This window comes from Scyliorhinus canicula, chromosome 2 (assembly GCF_902713615.1).
Source record: "Scyliorhinus canicula chromosome 2, sScyCan1.1, whole genome shotgun sequence".
NCBI lineage: Eukaryota > Metazoa > Chordata > Chondrichthyes > Carcharhiniformes > Scyliorhinidae > Scyliorhinus > Scyliorhinus canicula.
The window spans coordinates 122831336-122853607 of record NC_052147.1 but is presented as its reverse complement, the minus strand read 5'-3'; the positions used below and the strand labels follow the sequence as shown (position 1 = coordinate 122853607).

At 45.0% G+C, this 22272-nt stretch overlaps 1 protein-coding gene across 5 annotated transcripts in view; it reads right to left on the bottom strand.

Annotated features, from left to right (window-relative positions):
• Positions 1–1619: 1619 nt before the first annotated feature.
• The window catches only part of dph6 (diphthamine biosynthesis 6), a 355827-nt gene continuing 335174 nt past the window's right edge, over positions 1620–22272 (bottom strand). For all 5 annotated transcript variants that reach the window (XM_038785975.1, XM_038785958.1, XM_038785967.1 and 2 more), the window contains exon 15: positions 1620–3346. In XM_038785975.1, the coding sequence (XP_038641903.1) occupies positions 3228–3346 (119 nt within the window). In that variant the 3' untranslated portion in view covers positions 1620–3227. The remainder of the gene's footprint in view (positions 3347–22272) is intronic.

Here is a 22272-nt window from a genome sequence, read left to right as displayed (position 1 = left end):
GGGGAGGTTCGCGAGCTTGGGGGAGTTAGAGGGGACATTTGGGCTCCCCCCGGGGAACATGTTTCGGTACATGCAGGTTAGGGCGTTTGCCAGACGGCAGATGGAGGGGTTCCCCTTGTTGCCCCCACGTGGGGTACGGGACAGGGTGCTCTCGGGGGTGTGGGTTGGAGGAGGGAAGATTTCGGACATATACCGGGTAATGCAGGAGGCAGACGAGGCCGCGGTAGAGGAACTGAAGGGTAAATGGGAAGAGGAGCTGGGTGAGGAGATTGAGGAGGGGACGTGGGTGGATGCCCTGGAGAGAGTGAATTCCTCCTCTTCCTGTGCGAGGCTTAGCCTCATACAGTTCAAGGTGCTGCATAGGGCCCACATGACGGGGACAAGGATGAGTCGGTTCTTCAGGGGCGAGGACAGGTGTGCTAGGTGCTGGGGGAGCCCAGCGAACCACGCCCATATGTTTTGGGCGTGCCCAGCGTTGGGGGAGTTTTGGAAGAGGGTAGCAAGGACGGTGTCGAGGGTGGTGGGATCCAGGGTCAAGCCAGGCTGGGGACTCGCAATTTTTGGGGTGGCAGTGGAGGCGGGAGTGCAGGAGGCGATAGAGGCCGGTGTTCTGGCCTTTACGTCCCTAGTAGCCCGGCGGAGGATCTTGCTCCAGTGGAAGGATGCGAGGCCCCCAAGCGTGGAGTCCTGGATCAATGATATAGCGGGGTTCATTAAATTGGAGAGGGTGAAATTTGCCCTGAGGGGATCAGTACAAGGGTTTTTCAGGCGGTGGCAGCCCTTCCTGGCGGAACGGTAGGGAAATAGGCCGGCAGCAGCAGCAACCCGGGGGGGGGGGGGTCTGGAATGGGGGGAGGAAGAGCTGTGTACATGGGTCTGTGGGATGTGGCGGGTGCTATCTCTTTCCCTTTGTTGTTTGGGTGCTTTTTTGTTTTTCTTTTCCTTTTTCCTTTTGTTTGAAGTTGCTTTTGAAGTTGGGGGGGTATTGTTCTTGGGGTGTTACTGCGGTTGTTTGTTAATAGAGTTAAGATGTTTATATTTTGTAAAAATATCAATAAAAATTATTCAAAAAAAAAATTAAATAATGATTCTGGTTTTCTGATAACATGCAACTATTAACTATTAATGGATGATATCACTAGATGCAGACTTCAATTATGGGCAAGTAGATTTATTCCCAGGATGCAATATAAACAGCTAATCAGAAGTTATTTTTGTAATTGTGTAAACACTAATGTAAGTAAGAAGTGAGGCAACGTGGTCGAAAGGTTTACAGTCTTGCCCACCTCCACCTGTCAGTTAACGGTTCCACAGGAGAACTAGTAATTTTTTGTGCATAAGAAAACTGAAACTAAAAAAGTACATGTGTGGAGCAGAGTCTGGAATGAATGCACATCCACAAAACAAGCAACATTTAAAACCTGTTCTCAGGATGTTGGCATCACTTGCTAAAAGTGCATTTGTCAATTGTTGGCATGTTGACTCACATTAGATGGTATTTACAGTCAATCAAAGTATGTTATAGATCAGAGTGGGTAGGAGGGGAAAACTCCCTTCTCCAAAATACACAAACTATTTTATGTCAAAATGGCAACTTTCACGGTCACAGTTTCTGATCCCTGTTCACAATTGGCCAAGTTTATTGAGTTCAATTTGACATACCTAGGAGTTGCTAGTTTGGTATCACAACCGCTACAACATTGTACCTTTGCTAACGATGACAGTGAACATTATCCATTCTCATATTGTTTCAAAGAACCGTCATATGGGCATTTCACACACAAAAACAGAACATCTATAATTCATCTTCATCAGTGAGATATCTTCAGTTACCTCGGAAATCTCAAGTTGCTCAACCCGTGCAGTAACTCGTGTGGATTTATTGTACAATATATAAAGTCAGTGAAAATGAATCTCTTTTCTAACAGCTTCTAAAGCATTGCTTCATAACACTTTCAAGTCCTAGATCAAAATGACTCACCAGGGAGATTGAGCTTTAATAGTCAAGTGCTTTTCTATTTTTGTACAAATGCTGAATTAAGTCAAAAGCGAAGGTTGTTCACAACATTTTTCTGATTGTCTGCTGCTGAGCTACACCTTTTATGTATTAATCTCAGAATTGGCTCTCTGATGGCTCAATGAATTCACCCAGTGAGTAGATTTGATCCAAAAACCAGGAATGTTCCTCCCATGTTTGATCTCTGAACTGAGCGGAGTCAGCTGATTTTAGCTGGGAAGGTGCCATTTGTGCTGCAAAGGCTTCAGGGTCAAGGAGAGGAAAGTCAGCTAGGGTTTCCATCCCTCAGGACCACCTGTGAGAGTGTGCACACATTCCTGACATTGGTGAGGGTGGGGTCAGGCTTGGTTATGACACCCACACACACAGTCAAGACACACGATTGAAGGAGAGACTGGTTTAGCGCAGTGGGCTAAATAGCTGGCTTGTAAAGCAGAACAAGGCAGCAGCGCGGGTTCAATTCCTGTACTGGCCTCCCTGAATAGGCGCCGGAATGTGGCGACTAGGGGCTTTTCAAGGTAATTTCATTGAAGCCTATTTGTGACATTAAGTGATTATTATTATTATTACCATGGGACACCATGTAGAACATCAGGGAGAGACACTCCTACAAGATGTAAAATCTTTTAGAAGAGGAACGTCGGTGAAAAAAATTCAATATTTAGTTTTTAAAAAGTCAAGACTTCAGCATTAAACAATTACACTGCCAGTAAACATGAGGACCCAGTCAGTCTCTACTCACCAGTGATACAATAAAAATGTTTATGAAGGTGAGAAGCTTTAATAATAGCTATGCAATTAAAATGACTTCATATTTTGTACATCATAACTTTAAGAACCAAATTCAGACACGTTATAGTTCATGCTATCTGCACAGAGTAGAAACCTGATTAACTTTCTCTTGGCTGATTTTATAGACCAAAGTTAACAGTAAATCTAATAATATGTAACACCTTTCTCCCCCCCCTCACTTTTATCAGTCGCCAATAAATGTAATAGTAAACTTGGCCACGAACAAGAAGTCCTTTGTTACTATCTAGACAGAGTGTTGACTGAAATGTTGTTTGAAGTTCTTTTTTTGAGTACTGTTGGGTCTGCTACCATAAACACAGGTGGAGTTCTGCTTTTGTTTTCCTTCTTCCAAATAAAAAGGGAGGAAATGGATTTACAGTAGCGGGTAAATCATCGTTCTCCATCCTGTCTTTAATCCTTAACTGCTCAGCCAACAAGCAACGTGCAGAATTTCTAGGCCAGGCAAATCTGCTGCAGGCACCAAAATCAGCAGTGGAACATTCGAACCCAGTAAATTGTCTAGGGATCTCTCCAAATCTAAAAATAACAAAGAATGTTAAAAATATACTTTTTCATAATTTAATCACATATATGTTCATGAATCATTACTTAAATAATGGGTACCATTCTAAAAATGTATAATGCAAAAGGATGCACACGCTCAAAAAAAAATCACATTTTGTTCAAGCACTATTTCTGAAAGTTATATTTATGCAGAATGAGAAAGAACTTAATAGAACATGAAAGCTCTTTGTCTCAGCTGCTTTTACAAAAAAAATCTATATTGGGTGGAAAGCTGTGCTGCACTTTGTTTGCAGCATATGGCAAGCTGGATTTCACAAACCTCACTTCAAACATCTGAAACTACCCAAGGACTACCCCTCGGAGTATAAATTCCATACATGGCTTGTGCTGTGAAGCGGGGTCCCACTGGGGATTGGATTCCTGGTACTCGGGTAAGACATGTTGTCCCTAAAGATGTGCCCTATGGTCAGTGGAGCACTTAACCCATTGACCAGGCCCTATATAATTATTCAGAAGTTATTGATGTCTCTTGGTCCCTAGCAGATTGTGGAATATTCACATCTCCTCACTGTCAAGCATATGGCCACTAATTGGATGCATTAGAAAGACAGTAGTTTTGGCTTCATTGATGCCAAGCTAAAGACCTACAGCAAATGACCCAAGACTGATTGTTTTTAATGCATGATGTGCTTTCTGCTGAGTGATCATTAATTAGTTCCTCCTTTTTCTGCAAAGTTTGATTAAAAGAATCTACAACCAACGCTTTTTGAGGTAATTTGTTTCTGAGCACTGAAACAATAAACACTGACCATAACGCAATATGATTACATATACAATGCACAATTCTTTGAACAGTGAGATTTAAATGCAGAGAAATGGTTGAGGTTGCTCCATTTGCAATGCAAAAACTGTCCTGTAAACAGAGCTAAGAGAACATGGTTTTAATATTAATTCTTCTGCACTCTGGGGACTATCTGATCTTTTATAATGTATGAATCATAGGTACCCATTGTTATTAAATCAAGGTATAAACGGTTCAATACGGATGGTTACAAGGAATGCTTATATACTACCCTGCAACTCCTTAATTGTTATTTGATATAAGAAAAGTTGATCTGAGAAAACTCTAGATTTGCTGTAATAGTGAAAAGTAATTACTGCCTTTAGAAAGTACTGAAGCATGGAGATTATTAAACAGTGTAATGCGTGCTAACAATATCAAATATCATTTTTCTGCTACAACAGTTCACAACCAAAAAATGAACTGACTTCTGACTAGAGCTTTAATGATTTGAATTTTTGTACCCATCGTTTGCCGCAAATTTGTTGCTTACAGCAAATAGTGCAATATCTGTGCTTGGTTTAAGTGCAAACTGGTTTCACACCGAGTTTGGCAGAAGGAAAAAGGCTCCTGCCAACAATTTGGGGATGATCTTTAGTTCGGAGCACTGTCCTTCTGCCTAAGAATAACTGTCAACTGCAGCGAGCATGGTGATCAATGTCAATAAGGAGGTCCGAGGTGAGAAATGTCGAGTTCGGAGCATCAACATGATTCAGGTTAGATCCCAAATCCTGGAAATGCTGGCTGGAATTATCTAGTAACATAAACTGAAGTTCAGATCTAAATATGTAGGGACTTTCACCGGCACAAAGTGAAGTTTCATCAAATTACGGGGACCGATGGTGATGCACAACTTACTGTAATCTACCTTGTCAATATGCACTTCAGTGAGACAAGTTTGGTCTGTTAGCACTGGCAACCCTAAAGATCAAATATAGAGCAAAAACCTCAACTGAATAATAACCTCAGGCTAGTGATATCTAAAGTAATTGGATTAAATCAGTGTGTTATACTCTTAAAAAGAGGCTCATCTTTCGCATTAGGTGACTTATACTTCTCCTATTTGTTGTGGCACAGCTGGTATTAATGTGTATGAGGTAAGAAGATACTGCATGGAAGCATTCATTTTGTTGTTCATTCTACTACTGGCCAGAGGGCACATTTGGAATTTTTGCCATCGACTGCGGATTTGTGGCTAATTAATTAACTAAAACTAGCAGAATAATACAAATCTTTTGGGGGCTGAATGCTTAAATTATTAAACTTTTAATTATGCACTTGTCTCCATGGGATATTTAAAAAATATATTATAAATGTAATTAAGTTTTCCTTCTTGGCAGCAATGATTTATGCAGGTTATTCTAAAAGGTCATTTTTTTTGTTGTTTTTATTCCATAATGGCTTTTAATACATTATTACTTATGCCAGTGTTCACGTTATAATGATGTGCGCAGGCATTTAAGAAATAGATACATGATGGCACCTGGGCTATGAACTGAAAAAAACAATTGTTCTTTCTTTTGGTTAGACTGGATCAGAAAATAGAAATAAAAGTGACACAGGCCAAGCAGGGCGAGGAGCAATACAGCAGCTCACAATGCTATACACAGCCTTCACAAAGAAAGTGGAAAATGCACTGATGCTGTCTTTACTGAGACTGAAGAAGTTCCAGTGGTTTGTTTGGGTTCGTCACCATCATACGCAGACCATGAAGGGAATTTAGGATCTTCTCCGCATGGAAGCTATTAATTACTTTTAACCAGTCGACATATTCAGCCAACCGACGCGTGGGGTGTGGAATCACAATGTGCATCATTCCCTCATTGTGGCTGGAGTCACAGGACAACAGCAGTAGGCATGCAGCATTACTGCTGAGCCCCTGAATCAACTTTAATTACTCCCTGCCAAAAGTTTACTTTTGAAACTCCCAGTGAGGCAAACTCAGATGATGAAAGGGCCACAAATGACTTCATTGCTCGTGGTGCCAAGGGACAAATAACCAGCATATGTCTGAACTTTGTGCTGTGGCAGGCAGCATGAATTTTAATCTGATTTGACTGAATTTCAGCACTGAATAACTGATTTCTGGCAGCTCGGGGATGGGCAAATGAAAACAGACACAGCTTACACATGTTTAGAAGCTTGAAACAGCAACAACGAAACTGCACATCACAGAACATAAGGTTTGATCCTGTAACTGAAAAGAGATGCACTTTCTATAAACTTCTGACATCAATTAATTTCTCCCAGACCCATTAAATTTGACAGACTGCACAGGACTTCATTTATTCTGGACTCGGGAATCCCAAATAACATTTCTCTATTTAACACCTGGCCAAAGGAAACTATTCTGTTCAGCTGGAGACAGAGTTCAATTTTCTTTTTTAAATAATGGGAATTCTACTTGGATGGATTTGGATTTGTTTATTGTCACGTGTACCGAGGTACAGTGAAAAGTATTGTTTTGCGTACAGCTCAGACAGACCATTCTGCACATGAAAAGAAAACACATGGAGCAAACATAAAATACACGGTGTAAATACATAGACACAGGCATCGGGTGAAGCATACATGAGTGTAGTACTACTCAGTAGAGAAGGTATGTGAAGAGATCAGATCAGTCCAGAAGAGGGTCGTTTATGAAACCAAAGAGAAAATGCTGGAAAATCTCAGCAGGTCTGGCAGCATCTGTAGTGAGAGAAACAAGCTAACATTGAGAGTCCAGATGACCCTTTGTCAAAGCTTTCATGCAACCAATTTGAACGCCTGCAATCAAAGCCTGATGCAGACAATATGAACGGACTATTATTCTAATGAACAGATTTCAAGGTTAGTTTCATATTAAAAAACGAGCTGCACCAGTAATCAAGTTCAAGGTCGAAATAAGCACCAGCGCAATATGAAGACACCATTGCTCAGAATATGGATACCATTGTTCAGAATATGGATAAAGTCAGCAGAAAACCAGTCTTGATTACAGCACAAAATCACATTCCATAGCATACACAAATATTCAAACATGAAACATTTAAAACTTATGCTGCACATTGAGGATTGACAGTTAGCCATTGAATCAAATGTATTTGAAACCCACCCAAACCAATTAGGACGACAAAGAGGTATAGACAGATGGCTTCAGACTGATAACATTCTCCTTAAACATGAGGGTACGCACAGCCATTTTCTATCCAGGATCACTCTATACTTTGATCTAACTACTTGCTATCCTTATTTTCATATTTTCACTTTTCCACTCTAACTCTTGAATTTCATGCAAGCTGTTTTGCCATAAGCAAGAAACCATTTCTGTATTATTTTGAAAGTTACATTGTTTTATTAATTACTTCTCTTTAAGTCCTTTGCAGGGCTTTATTGAGAATAGATTTAAGTTTCTCTCAATTGTAATCAAGTAGAGGCAATAAAATATTCTAATTTGCATCCCAGACGTTTAACTCAAATTTCTACTGAGTTTTACTGTTGCGAGACTTAACTTGAACCGCATGGTAGATCTCTACAGCCAGGGTCGCCTGACTTGAACGCCTCAGACCTGGTCTTCAGTAGGGAGTCAATCTCTCGATTAAGCCAAGGTTTCCGGTTGAGGATAATAGAACATAGAACAGTACAGCACAGTACAGGCCCTTCAGCCCATTGTGCTGACCATTTATCCTAAGATCAACCTAGCCTCCACCCCTTCAATTTACTGCTGTCCATGTGCCTGTCTAAGAGTCGCTTAAATGTCCCCAATGACTCTGACTCCACCACCTCCACTGGCAGTGTATTCCACACACCACCACTCTGTGTAAAGAACCTACCGTTGATATCTCCCCTATACCTTCCTCCAATCACCATAAAATTATGTCCCCTCATGACAGCCATTTCTGCTCTGGGGAAAAGTCTCTGGCTATCCACTCTATCCATGCCTCTCATCACCTTGTACACCTTTATCAAGTCACCTCTCTTCCTTCTTTGCTCCAGTAAGAAAAGCCCTAGCTCCCTTAACTTTTCTTCATAAGACATGCCCTCCAGTCCAGGCAGCATCCTGGTAAGTCTCCTCTGCACCCTTTCCCTCTGAACGTACATACTACTTTCTTTGGCGTGCAGTCGCCTACACATTTGCTGATTAAGTCTGTGACAGTAGTGGCATACTCGTTTAGGTTGATCGCCGAGTTCTTAAATATGGACCAGTCCACTGACTCCAAGCAGTCATGTAGGAGCTCTTCCATTGCCTCAGACCAGCACTGCACGACCTTCTTAACCGGATTCTCCCACTTAAGTTTCTGCTTGTATGCCGGGAGAAGATGCAACGTCTTATGGTCTGATTTTCCAAAGTGCGGTCGGAGAATGGAATGGTAGGCACCCTTGATTTTTGTGCAACAGTGGTCGAGAGTGTTGTCACCCCTGGTAGGACAGGAAATGTGTTGGAGAAATTTTGGCAGTACACTCTTGAGATTGGCCTTGTTGAAGTCCCCGGCCACGATGAACAAGGCCTCCCCGTGTTCTGTTTCGTTGTTGTTTATAACTGTGTACAGTTCGTCCAGCGCCTTCTTCATTTCTGCCTGGGGTGGGATGTAGACCGTTGTGATAATGGCTGCAGTGGACCCCCTTGGAAGGTAGTACGGGTCGGACTTCATGTAATCGCATTCCAAGTTCAGGGAGCAGTAGGTTGCCTGGGTCACCACATCCAAGCACCAGGAGGGGTTGATGAGGAGGCAAACCCCTCCACCCTTCGCTTTTCCTGATGACGGTGTGTGGTCCGCCGATGAATTGAGAAGCCTTCAGGTTGTATGGCACAGTCCGGTGAGGCAGGGGTGAGCCATGTCTCTGTGAAACAGAGCACACAGCAGTTTCTTACTGCCCTGTGAGAGGTAAGTCTAGCGTAATGTTCATCCACCTAGTTTTTAATCGCTTGGACGTTTGCCAGGAGTATGCTGGAGGGAGGAGTTTGACCTTGTGGAATGTAGGTGGTTGTATCTGGCGGGGACCGGGGCGCTGGCGGGGCCAAGGCGCTGGTTACATTTCTGGCAGTTTTTCACTGTTAGGTTTGTTCCAGTTTTGTTTACTCATCCCCACCTGTCTGGAGGATTGCTGTGAACTTATGAATATGAATTGTAAGCTAATCAGGTGCAGATGCAAGGCAAACATTTGAGAATAGATTGAAGCAACACCAAAGTGTGATGGACATAGCCAAATGGAGGTGGCGAGTTCAAAAGCTGGGAAGTTCTGTTGAATGTTTGATTCGGCCACATCTCAAGTATTGTATCCAGTTCTGGTCACCACACTTTAGGAAGGGTGTTGAGGGTCCTTGAAAGGGTGCGGAGGTGATTTACTGGGATGGTTCTAGAGATGAGGGATTTTAGCCACAAGGTTAGGTTGGAGAAGCTGCGGTCACAAGGGCTTGGGACACACAGGTTTTGGACAAGAGATGCAGGCGGGGATGTGAGGAAGAACTATTTTATGCCCCAGTATTGCTAGTTATTATCCTCACTGTTTGACTTTAAGTTGTCTCAGCTCTCATGATCCTATCCAAGGCCTTTCCTATTGGAGAAATCTCGACGAAGTTTTCACGGCACCCTTTTCAATGCTCCCAAATTTCAGTTCCACCTTCAAAGCTGAAAGTGCCCCATGTGATACGAATTGGTATAATGCCATAGTTCTTATAAAGCCTTTGGATCATGTTGTGCAACATAGCAGCTAATATTATATAAACAAGTATACTTAACATTTTATGATGAATGACTTAAGAAGTCCGATCAAATATAATGGGTTGGATTCTCCATTTCAGTGGCTAAGTACCGGCAGCACGGAGCACGTGTGGTCTTTTGCGACCCAAAAAATCTGCATGAAACACTCACCGATTCCGGGACCAGTGAGGGGCTAGCACCAGCTGCGGGTGAAACTCACGCCTCCCGCTCCAAAAAGGGCCGGAGAATGGCCGGGTCCCGGGCACACGGCTGTGACCTGCAGCGGCCGTGCCGTACAACACGGCACCGGCTATGTGTGAGCCTGACCCGCAATCCGCGACCACAAAGTCCATCCCCACCAGTCGGAAGCACCCCCCCCCCCCCCCCCCCCCCCCCCCCCCACCCCCCCAGTTGCATGGATCCAGGCCGAGTGTGGTGGCTCAGTACACAGTCCTCAACCGGCACATCGAGCTCCCGACCGCTGGGACCACACGTGGCCCTCGCCGCCGGGAACTCGGCCATCAGGGGTGGAACATCGCGGGAGGGCTGGCCGATGATGCGGCAACGCCATTGCAACGGCGTGCGGCGTAATGATGTCATTTCAGAGGGGGCGGAGCATGGATGACTAGCGTCAAACTGACGCCGTCCCCGATTCTGGTATCGGAGCCCAATCTCCACCTGATCGCCGAACTAGAATTTGACGTCGGGCAACGACAAATCTCGTCCAATATATCAACAGGACTGTTTAGTTAAGAGGAAAAGACAGGCCTTAGAGAAAAGCAAATAACAAGTTGAAAAAGATTAAAACTTTTCCAGAAAATCATAGAATCATAGCATTTAGAGTGCAGAAGAAGGCCATTCAGCCCATCGAACCAGCACTGGTCCCCGGAAAGACCACCCCACCTAAGCCCACACCTTCACCCTATCTCTGTCACCCAGTAACCCCACCCAACCTTTTTGGAAACTAAGAGCAATTTATCATGGCCAATCCTCCTAACCTGCACATCTTTGGACTGTGGGAGGAAATCGGAGCACTCGGAGGAAACCCACGCAGACACGGGGAGAACGTGCAGACTCCGCACAGACAGTGACCCAAGCCAGGAATTGAACCTGGGACCCTGGAGCTGTCAAGCAACTGTGCAAACCACTGTGCTACCATGCTGCCCCAAATAGAAAATTTTGGTCAGAAAGCCTGATTTAGCACATCTTAGGTAAACAAAGACTGCAACCATGAAAGCACAGCAAGTTCCATGGAACATCTGGGACTTTGACGAATTCTGGGAACCACTATGGGTAGTTCTTTAACTATCAAGATTTAGAGATTGAGAAATAAACAGGGGAAGGACTGAGAAGGACAGTGAATTAGAGTGGATCAACAAAATGTCTAATAAATTACAGAAAGAAATAAAGTTAGGGAAATAGATGTTGTTTATGAGAGAGAGGGAAAAGGAGACAAAAGAAAAAATAATTTTTTAAAAATTGATATTTTTTAAATCTCCAAAAACAATTCACGAATGAAAGGAATCAGAAGCCATTATTTTAATTGTTCACCACATTCTCCCTGTGGGTCCACCCCACAACCCAAAGATGTGCAGAGTATGTGAATTGGCCATATCTTTTTATTAAAACAGTAAAAAGTATATACAAGGGCAAACGGTACAAACACTAATTTTGTGTTGGAGAAACAGGATACCCTCCCCTCAGTACCAAGGTATGGGGAGTGGGAATAGGATACTCTGATTATTAAAACAGTTCACAAGTTACACTAAAAACAAACGGTACACACACTAGATACCCTCGTCTCCGTACCAACAGAAGGGGTAAATTGTCCCTTAATTGGAAGAAAAAAATAATTGTTCACTTTCTGGGTCAGAGGGGCGACTGGCAGCCATTAACAATTATTATGTCCTAATAAGGGCATTTAGGCAATTAATCAAATATAACTCTCTGTGATGAGTTTAACCAATATGTAATCTGCAATCTGCAATGTTCATGGAATTCATGTGAAGGTTAAGCATGAGGTGATGTTATCACAAAGATAACGGTGGAGCAACGCAAATTGGCCCATAACTAGCGATGATTTGCAATTCATGGGGCGCCTCTTCATTGTCACTAGCTTCTGGGCAATTTGCACATTTATAATGGCGTGTGTCATTCAAATGTTATTATTTTTTTCAGTAAATTCTGATCCAACATCTTAATAGACCTCAATCCCCTTTCTTGACAGCTGACATACACTTAATCATTTGCTGCTGAAAAGGTGTTAGGTGTGTCATCTTAAATGTAGCTCCTCTGCTGCCTGACTGGAGATCAGCACAATTTTCACATTGATGGTCACAACTCATAGAATTAAAGCCAGCTGCATCCAAAAAAAATCAAACACGCAAAGACACAGGATCATTTTCATTAAATATAACATAAGTAGGGAATGTCAAATTTGAATTTTAACATATCCATGCCACACATCTGTCTTCAATACATGTGCTCAGATGGCTTCTCTGCACAAGTGAGGCTCAGTAGTAGCTGCTGGCAAACTGTTTGACTGTAAAGACCATCACATTTGAACACAATTCCAGCTTCCCATCACCCATACTAAGCATCAATCAGGATCAAATTGGAGATCTACTTGATTCACATAGGCTTGGAGAGAGGGCAGTCGGCATAGGGCGACTAAGTGAGACGCAACTGCGTTGCGGTTTCCCATGGCATGCGTGGCATGCCTTTTCTCCAACCCCCCCCCCCAGAAACCATCCCCTCACCACCCCCTCAAACTATGATCCAATCATGCGTCATATCTTGAGTCTTGCAGGATCACTTGGTGGCGAGCTGGGCCCCACCCCTGACCCCAATCCCAAGCAGGTTCCCGTGATGAGGAGGTGACGGTTCGCGAAGAGAGCCACCAAACGCAAAGCCGAGACACCCTGAGCACCAGTCCGGGGGCCGACACTGAATTCTCTTGACAACTGTCTCCAATACCATGCACCATCCCAGAAACACTCAACCCGGTTGGGCATGTCAGTGAAGAGGTTCTTGGGGCACTATCTTGTGCGCACCCGACATGGGCTGCGGTACATCAGGTGGAGATAGGAACCCCCAAGGGGACAGATGGTGGAGGTAGTCGAGAGCCAGAGTTGCCAGGTTGGACCCCACACATCACCCCCCCCCAGTGCCCTGCCCTTCCCCCTTCCTCTCGCCCAACCCAGGCCCGCCCCCCTCGAACCCACCTCCGCCACCTTAAGGGTTCGGTGGGACCGTGTGATGGAACAGCCAGCTCACACACAGGGATCACCCAGGTGGATGCTGTAAAGAGCTATCGTGGGCAGGAGTCAGACATTGTCAAACGAACCAGAGCACCAGGGCTCATCGTAGAGTGGGTCGTCATCATCCTTCATCCCATGGATCAGACCCACTGTTACCCAGCGCCCGCACCCACGCATAGGAATCACAGAGGGGGTTGCGGCGGGGGCTGGTGTAGGCCGAGTGGTCGGTGGAGGGTGTGGTTGGCTGGGGGAATGGGGGGAGGGAGGGGGGATGGATGGATGCGATGTTCGTGCCATCAGTCGGGCCCTTTAGTGGTGAATCTGAAGGCGATTAGAGAATCCCGTGTGCGCCGGCACTGGCACACAAGTTGTGCTGCCTCCTGTGCCTGCCTGGGTCTCATGCCCTCCCCATCCTGGCCCTCCTTCTGATCCGCTACATCGGATGAGGCTTGGTGTTCACCCCCTCCTCCAGCATGTCTTCCCTCTGCAGTGCGATGTTGTGGAGGACACAGAAGAAGATGTGGGAGACTTTCTTAGCACTATACTGGAGGGCCCCGCCAGAGTGGTCCAGGCAACTGAACCACATCTTCAGGATGCCGAAGCACCATTCCATCACTCCCCTAGTCGCAGCTTGGACATCGTTGTAGTGGGTCTCCATGTCGATCTGTGGCCTCCAGACAGGCATCATCAGCCACGACCGCAGTGGATAACCCCTGTCATTCAGAAGTAAGAAAACGTAAAAAAATCAAAATGTAAGGTGACTGGGGGAGTGAACATTGGGGATGAGGCTCAGTGTTATCAGAAATTAACCCAGGAGGTCAGAATGTGTGAAAAGTGTAGTGCACAAGAAAATCCTACAAGGGAAAGACAAATCAGTAGGACATATTGAAAAACCTTGTACCTAAATGCATGTAGTATTTGGAATAAGGTCAATGAGCTGAAAGCACAAATGGATATGATTTGGTGCGAATTACTGAAACATGGTTGCAGGGGGACCAGGACTGGGAGTTGAATCTCCAAGGGTACTCATTATTCCGAAAGGACAGACAGGATGGAACAGCAGGTGGAGTCGCTTCATTGGTTAAAGATGACATCAAGGCTGTATTAAGAAATTGTATTGGCACTCAGGGCCAAGATATTGAATCGATCTGGGTGGAAATAAAAAACAAGGGAAAAAAACTCCTTGGAAGGAGTAATTTACAGGCCCCCGAGCAATACTTCCAAAGTGGGACACAGTATGAACCAAGAAATAATGAGGGCTTGTGAGAAAGGCACAATGGTAATCATGAGTGATTTTAACATGCATATTGACTGGATTAATCAAATTGGCAAGGGTGGCCTCGAGGGAGATTTAATAGAGTGCATGAGGGATTGTTTCTTAGAGCAATATTTTATAGAGCTAACCAGGGCAGGCTATTTTATATTTAGTATTATGTAGCGAAGAAGGGTTGATAAATAGTCTTGTCGTTAAAGATCCTCATGGTAGGAGTGATCACAGCATGCTAGAATTTCAAATTCAGGTTGAGTGAGAGAGGACAGAGTGCCATACGAGAGTGTTAGCATTGGGCAGAGGTAATTATATAGGCCTGAAGAAAGAATTGGCCCAAGTAGACTGGCCCCAAGTAGTTGAGGGCAGGACAGTTGAGGAACAATGGTGGATGTTCAGGGAGATATTAAGTACCTCTCAATTCAAGTATATTCCTGAGAGGAAGAGGAATTGTACAAGGGAGAAAAGCATTCCATGGCTAAACAAGGAAGTCAAGGAGAATATAAAGGCAAAGACTAGGGCATGCTATACTGCAAAAACAAATGGTAAACTGGAGGATTGGGCCAACTTTAGGGGTCAGCAAAAGGCTACTAACAATAGAATCAAAAGGCTAAGATGAACGATGAAACAAAACTAGCAGAAAACATAACACTGATACCAAGAGCTTCTATAAAGAGGGAAAGAATAGCTAAAGTAAATATTGGCTCTTTAGTGGACAATACTTTTGAGGTAATAATGGAGAACAAAGAGATGGCGAAGGCACTGAACCAATATTTTGCCTCTATCTTCATGGTAGGATAAAAAGAGCTTTCGAAGAACTACAGTTAATGTAAAGGAACTTAGTGCAGTAACCATCACCAGGGTGAAGAAATTGAATAAACTAATGGAACTAAAGGCAGATAAATCTCCGGCACCTGATTGCCTGCACCCTAGGTGACATCAGAGATAGTGGATACATTGGTGATGATATTTCAAAATTCCCTGGATTGTGGAAAGATCCTAGTGGATTGGAAACACGCGAATGTAACTCCCCTATTCAAAAAGGGAGAGAGGCAAAAAGTAAGAAACTATAGACCGGTTAGCTTGAGCTCTGTGGTGGGGAAGTTGCTGGAAACAAATATTAAGGAGGAGATTACTGAACATTTGGAAAGACAAAGCTCAATCCACCATTGTCAGCATGGTCTTATGAAGGGCAAGTCATGCTTGACAAACTTGTTTGAGTTCTTAGAGAACGTAACCAGCAAGCTGGATAATGGGGAACCTGTGGACGTGGTCTTTCTTGACTTCCAGAAGGCATTTGACAAGGTGCTGCATAAAATATTGATCCAGAAGGTGAGATCGCAGGGGGTTGGGGGGGTAGAGTAATAGAGTTGATTGAGGATTGACTGACTGACAGAAGTAGAGGATCGAGTTAAATAGATCCTTCTCTGGCTGGCGAAATGTAACTAGTGGAGCGTTGCAGGGTTCAGGACTCAGACATCAACTGTTTACAATCTACATAAATGGTCTGCAAGCAGGAGTGTAACATTGCAAAATTTGAGGATGATACTAAAATAAGTGGAAAAACAGGCAGTGAAGAAGAGATACCGATTTTACAGATATATAGATAGACTAGGAGATTGGGCCAAAATTTGGCAGATGGAGTTTAATGTGGATAAGTGTGAGGTTATCCATTTTGGCTGAAAAAAGAGTCAGGCATATTATTATCTAAATGGAAAGCAAATTCAAAATGCGTCTGGATGTCTGTTCATGAATCGCAGAAAGTTGGTATGCAGGTACAGAATGTAATAAGAAAGGTAAATGGAATGTTAGCATTTATTGCAAAAAGAATAAAAGTAGAGAAGTGTTGTTGCAATTGTATGGGGTGTTGGTGAGACCACATCTGGAGTATTGTGTCCACTTTTGATCTCTTTTTTAGAGGAAGGATGTGGTGGCATTGGGGATAGTTCAGAGGAGGTTCACCAGATTGATTCCGCAGATGAAGGGGTTGATGTAAGAGGAGAGATTAAATAGTTTGGGCTTATACTTACTGGAGTTCAGAAGGATGAGAGGGGATCAGATCAAGGTGTATAAAATACGAAAAGGGATTGATAAAGTAAATGTAAACCAAATATTCCTCCTTGTGGGGCAAACTAGAACAAGAGGTCACTATAGGTCGAGAGGCGGTAGATTTAAAACTGAGATGAGGAGGAACTACTTCTCACAGAGGGTGGTGAATTTGTGGAACTCTTGCCGCATAGTGCAGTGGAGTCTGAGTCATTAAATGGTTTCAAGATGGAGATATATATATTTCTGATGGAAAACTGGTTAAAGGGGTTTAGGGAACAGGTAGGGAGGTGGATTTGAGACCAGAAAGAGATCAGACATGATCTGATTGAATGGAGGAGCAGGCACAAAGGGCTAAATTGTCTACTTCTGCTCCTAATTCCAACGTTCCTATGTACACAGATGCAGTGCCTCATTCCAACCTCCCCCTCGGCTGTTGGGCTCTCCATCCTCACAGGCTGGCTCCTGTTCTTCTTGACCAAGCTCCGCTGCTGCAGGACGCTCCTCGAGCAGATCAAACAGACTCGGTGCATTCCCCCAGGGCTGTGGCGGCAAGGATATAGGCCACCATTTGTGGTTGGATTCCGAAGTCCATTGTCTGCAGGGGGTGAAAGGCAGAAATGCTAGCATGGTGCGTATCCCCGTCTCCCAACCAGGGACAGCTGTTACACGGTGGCCCCACCTGAACTGCAGCCCCTATCCCCACAGGTCCCCCCCCCCGGCGGACACCAGGCCATTCCCCCCCGGCACTCTGCCCTCTGCACTGCACCCCTAGCCCTGGCACCCATCCGTCGGCAGTGGTACCAGTGGTGGGCACTATCCATGCCAACAGTATGCTCTGCAGCCCCCGTCCTATGCCCTCTTGTAGGGTTTACAATGGACATTGCCCTTTTGTGGGCCGTGTAATACACAACCAGCGGGTGGCGTCCGGTTGTGGGATTAGTATGTTTGCTGAAGAGAAGGGTTGGAGGTGGGATGGGGGCGCCCATAAAGCTGGTGTTACTCGACGCAACTGGCCACAGTGGGCGGTAAGTGGGATGCGCAGCAAGATGGCTGCCACACAGACTGTGGCAATAGAGGTCCCTACTTGGACACCCCAGTCCCGGTGGGTCACCCCGAACCCACGGCCCATCCTCTGGCCAGCCCCCGCTACTCCCCTCAGCCCTGGCAGGTGCCCCCCCCCCCCAAGCCACCTGCAGGACTGGCAGCCCACGGTAGCGCCTCAGGGAATATGTCCCACCTCCTCTCTCCCTCAGCAGCCATGGCTACTGTTTCCCAATTTTTAAAACCACAAGTGAAACTCGCCATCGATAATTCCTCCTGGTGGAGACGAAGCATCGCGGAAGCCCCAGAGAATACCGGGTCAGGCCAACGGTGTTTAATGTATGCGCAGAGTAGAATGCATTGTTGCCACTGAAGACCATGGGCGGGATTTTCGGACTCCCCGCCGGGTCGGAAAATCTCCGGGGGCGGCGTGAATCCTGCCCTGCCACCCCGACGCCAGCTGCCATATTCTCCGGTGCCGTTTTTCGAGTGGGGGCGGGATTCACGCCACAATGGTCGGGGGCCGTTGGCAGCGGCCCCCCCCCCCCCCCCCCCCGGCGATTCTCTGGCCCCGATGGGCTAGGCAGCCGACCATTTTTGGCCAGTCCGACCGGCGTGGGTTACACATGGTCCCACATGGCAGGATCTGGCAGGTAAGTCGGCGGTGGGGGAGGGGGGGGGGAGATTCCACAGGGGGCACGAGGAGATCTGGCCCAGGGGGGGGGGGCCACGGTGCCCTGGCCCGCGATCGGGGCCCAGCGGTCTGCGCGGGCCGGTCTGCGCATGCGCAGAATCATGCCGGCAATTCCGTGCATGCACGAGATCACGTCGGCCCTTTGGCGCATGCGCGCACTCACGCAGTCCCTTCGGCGCCGGCTGGAGTGGCACCAAGCCCTCCGCCGTCCACCTAGCGGAAGGTCGGAGAATTTTTCACTTTCGGGGACTGTTTACGCCGGAGTGGTTGCCGCCGGTTTTCCTGTAGTCCCCAGAAGGGAGAGTCCCGGCCCTAAAGTAAAAAGCAAAACCTTTGTTTTTAACTTTTTGTTTGAACCTTCAATTTCTCCTGGTTCTTAAATTATCCACACCCACTGCGATCGAGGGGAGAATTAGACCCACTGTGATGGAGGGGAGAATTAGACCCACTGTGATGGAGGGGAGAATTAGACCCACTGTGATGGAGGGGAGAATTAGACCCACTGTGATGGAGGGGAGAATTAGACCCACTGTGATGGAGGGGAGAATTAGACCCACTGTGATGGAGGGGAGAATTAGACCCACTGTGATCGAGGGGAGAATTAGACCCACTGTGATCGAGGGGAGAATTAGACCCACTGTGATGGAGGGGAGAATTAGACCCACTGTGATCGAGGGGAGAATTAGACCCACTGTGATGGAGGGGAGAATTAGACCCACTGTGATCGAGGGGAGAATTAGACCCACTGTGATCGAGGGGAGTTGATCCACTCCTTGGCTATTGTCGCTGTGTAACGGCTCCAAAAGAGTTACAGAAGAATGACAAGTGTGCGGATCCATTTCTTGATATGATTCACTTCCTTGGAGGAAGCACTGCTTGGCATGTACCACAAAAATGCCCTATTGAGATCAGAAACGAACCTGCAGAAGGTGCAAGAATGTTTCTCTTACCACTCTGTGGTACAGAGTATCAATGCACCAACAGGGCCACCCAAAGGTTTGATTTGTTTTTGATGTATTTTTGACAGCTGCTTTCCATTTACCCATAACACTTAGTGTACAACTGGCTTGTTTTTACTATAGTTTGGGACAATTCCCTAGGCTAAAGAATGTAGCGTAATGCGTGACTAATCCACAGCAGGAAATGTAAATCTTTGCAATATAAAACATATTAATTTATGGCACATATCAGTGCACTCCTAATACAGAGAAATTACAGTAATGAGGTACTGCTGAACGTGTTTGTTTTTATACATGCATTACTCACTTTATACTATTTTGCCTTAGGCTGTAAAATTGGTATTCAATGCAGAGCCAGGGCAACGCTACATTGAAACAAAGAGCGTTAGAGAAAATATTGATCTTTTATCAAATCTTATTTTAAAAGGTTTGCACAGATTCCCCAGCCTATGAATCCTAAGAAAGAATATAACTGTAGGGGATGGTGCAGTGGCTGAGTGATCAGTGGCCTCCCACCTGTGCTCCACTACTCGGAGGAGCTTCTGTTTCCTCCCACAGAAATGTGGAGGGGGAAAAGAAACAAATAGCCATCAACATCGGGGCTTGCTGCTGTGGGCGGTTGAGATCGGATTGCCAGAATGACCGAAACAAAGTTGACAATAAAACACTTTGAAAAGTACGTTCTTCACACTTCCAAAGGAACTGTCACATACACAACTCAATGACAGTAAGTTAGAACAATACTGCACTTACACAGATGCTAAAGACGCCCCACATGGAAAAATATCTCTGGTGAACACTAGAGCTTTATCTGCCGAATGCAGTAGATGAGATGGGCACATTGCCTCCTAATTTAAACCTTGTCCATTGTATTAATCAATAATCAGAACTGCATTGATTCGCACAAGTCTGCCAATGAAATTTGTTACAAATTGTTGGCTTGCGTGCGCCAGTAGAATGAAGAAATTAACGACATGTACAACCGTGCCAACTTCAGGCACTACTCTTGGGTGGCACAATTATCAGGAATGATAGGCTGCCCTTGACAATGCCCAGCTGACCATAGAGTGCTGAACTCTCTTAGCAACCACATGCATTGTCTCCCTTTCACAACCACAAGAAAATCTGACAAGGACCCAGAAACATCCAAAAATAACTACCTTTGTGGAACAAGAACCGGATCACAATGAAAATCCCTTCAGCTTTACTGGCCCTTGTTTCTAATCTGCCTTACAGAAGAACTGTCAAAGATATTTCTTGAGGGTAAAATCTGAACTTTGTATGATAAAAGCACCACTAGGCTAGAACCACAGAGGAGAAATCAGATTATGCTGCTGCAATAACTGATCTCACCAAGTTATCAAATTAAACAACTTGAGGACCCAGCCGTACTCAGGAAACGTGAAAATGAACCAATGCGCCATGGATCCATATTTGGGCTTTCTGATTCTTGTATTGGTGCAATGGATCTCCCATCTTTTGTCCATGTTTTCTTCCAAATCTAAAAGCAGCACTGATACCCTTAAAGAGGCCAGGGAATGAGGGAAAGGATAGAAGGTGACCATAACAGCCATTATCTGCAACAGAATGCTAGAGGACAGAATGCACTGAACACACAGTATTCCACAATTGATCTCCAGATTTCATACGTTCGTGGGAGAGGCTAAAAGATCTGTCTGAGAAAGTCAGAGGTACACTGCTGCTTCCTCCCTCATTCCACAAGTCTCGGCGTATGAGAGGTCAAAGTATCAACTGGCCACACAATGCCTGAAGATTTGAATCGGTTCAGCCTATCGACTTCTTTTCTGCAGTATGCAGCTCAATACCACCGCTTTCCCCATCTGCAAGAGACCACTCTCCACCGTGACGAAGTGCAACCCTCCCGACAACTGAAATGTGGGAGGACGCCTGTGGATCAGGTAGATGTGAATACTCTGCCGAGAACTCAGCAAATGGAGTCTGGAATCCATTCCAAGCAACCTACAAAATTAGTTACTTTTCACATGCATGAAAATCAGAATGGAGCAATTCTATAACCCTGTGAAGTCCATCACTAAATTTGCAAAATCCTTTATACCTTCACGAGCAAAGCAAAACCAAAGGAACCTTGTTGCAATATTGTGATCCTTCCCCAAAAAACATGTTGTTCTTAAATGTATACACTGTCTTTAATAACCTATTATACCTTTCTGTAAGAATCCTGTTGCAAACTGTACGGTTACATCACAAAAATTGCACTTAGTATTTTTTTCTCAGACAGGGGTTGAAGAGGAGAATTCTAACTAAGGAGGACTTTGTTCATCACTGTCATGGGAATGTCCCTTTAAGAACTGTTTGTCTTCTCAAATGATGTCATTGTGTGGGTGGGACTGGGCAGTGGCTCTGGTTTTTACTTTCATTTTGAGCTGGAAGGTGTTTGTGGCTCTGAGTTTTACTTTTGGTTTATACAGTTGGAAGCTGCATTCAGACTACAAGGATCTTGAAGTCTCTGTCTCTGCATGTTAAAAAGGTGTCTCCAGATCACTTGATAACTTCAAAGTAATAATGATGTGTGTGACAAAGTCAGGGGGAGGGGTCAAAGTGACCAGCCGATACCACAACATGGAGGCTATCAGCTGGTTTATGACGAGAACTCGACCCCTGTAGGACAGCACTCGGAGCAGTCCGGTCCAACGTCCCAGGCGAGCGGTGACCTTGGTCACCAGCTCCTGCTTTTCTAAGAAAAAAAATGCAACGTGCAATTTTTGTGATGTAACCGTACAGTTTGCAAAAGATGTAAAGAGAAACGTACAGTTTGAGGATAGTGATGAGGATAGTGAGAAAAAGCGGCACAGTCGAAGGCTTGGTGGGGGTCAAAACTGGAAGGAATTCAAACCTACTGTTTTATGGTAAAAGGGATTGTCTGATTTATGGATGTTGTTACTTGAGGGAAACAGTAACGGGAAGTTATTAAGGGTTAAATATAGAGCTGTAGCTGTGTGGGGTGTTTATGTTTGTAGTTGATAAAATGCTTATTGTGTGTGTTTATAAAATGTTAACTGACTTTGTAGAATAAACTTTGTTTTTGATTTAAAGTCCTTAAGGCCTTGTTGAATAACACCTGAAAGGTAGGCCCTTATGCTCCTCAGAACATTTGTAGGTCAGGT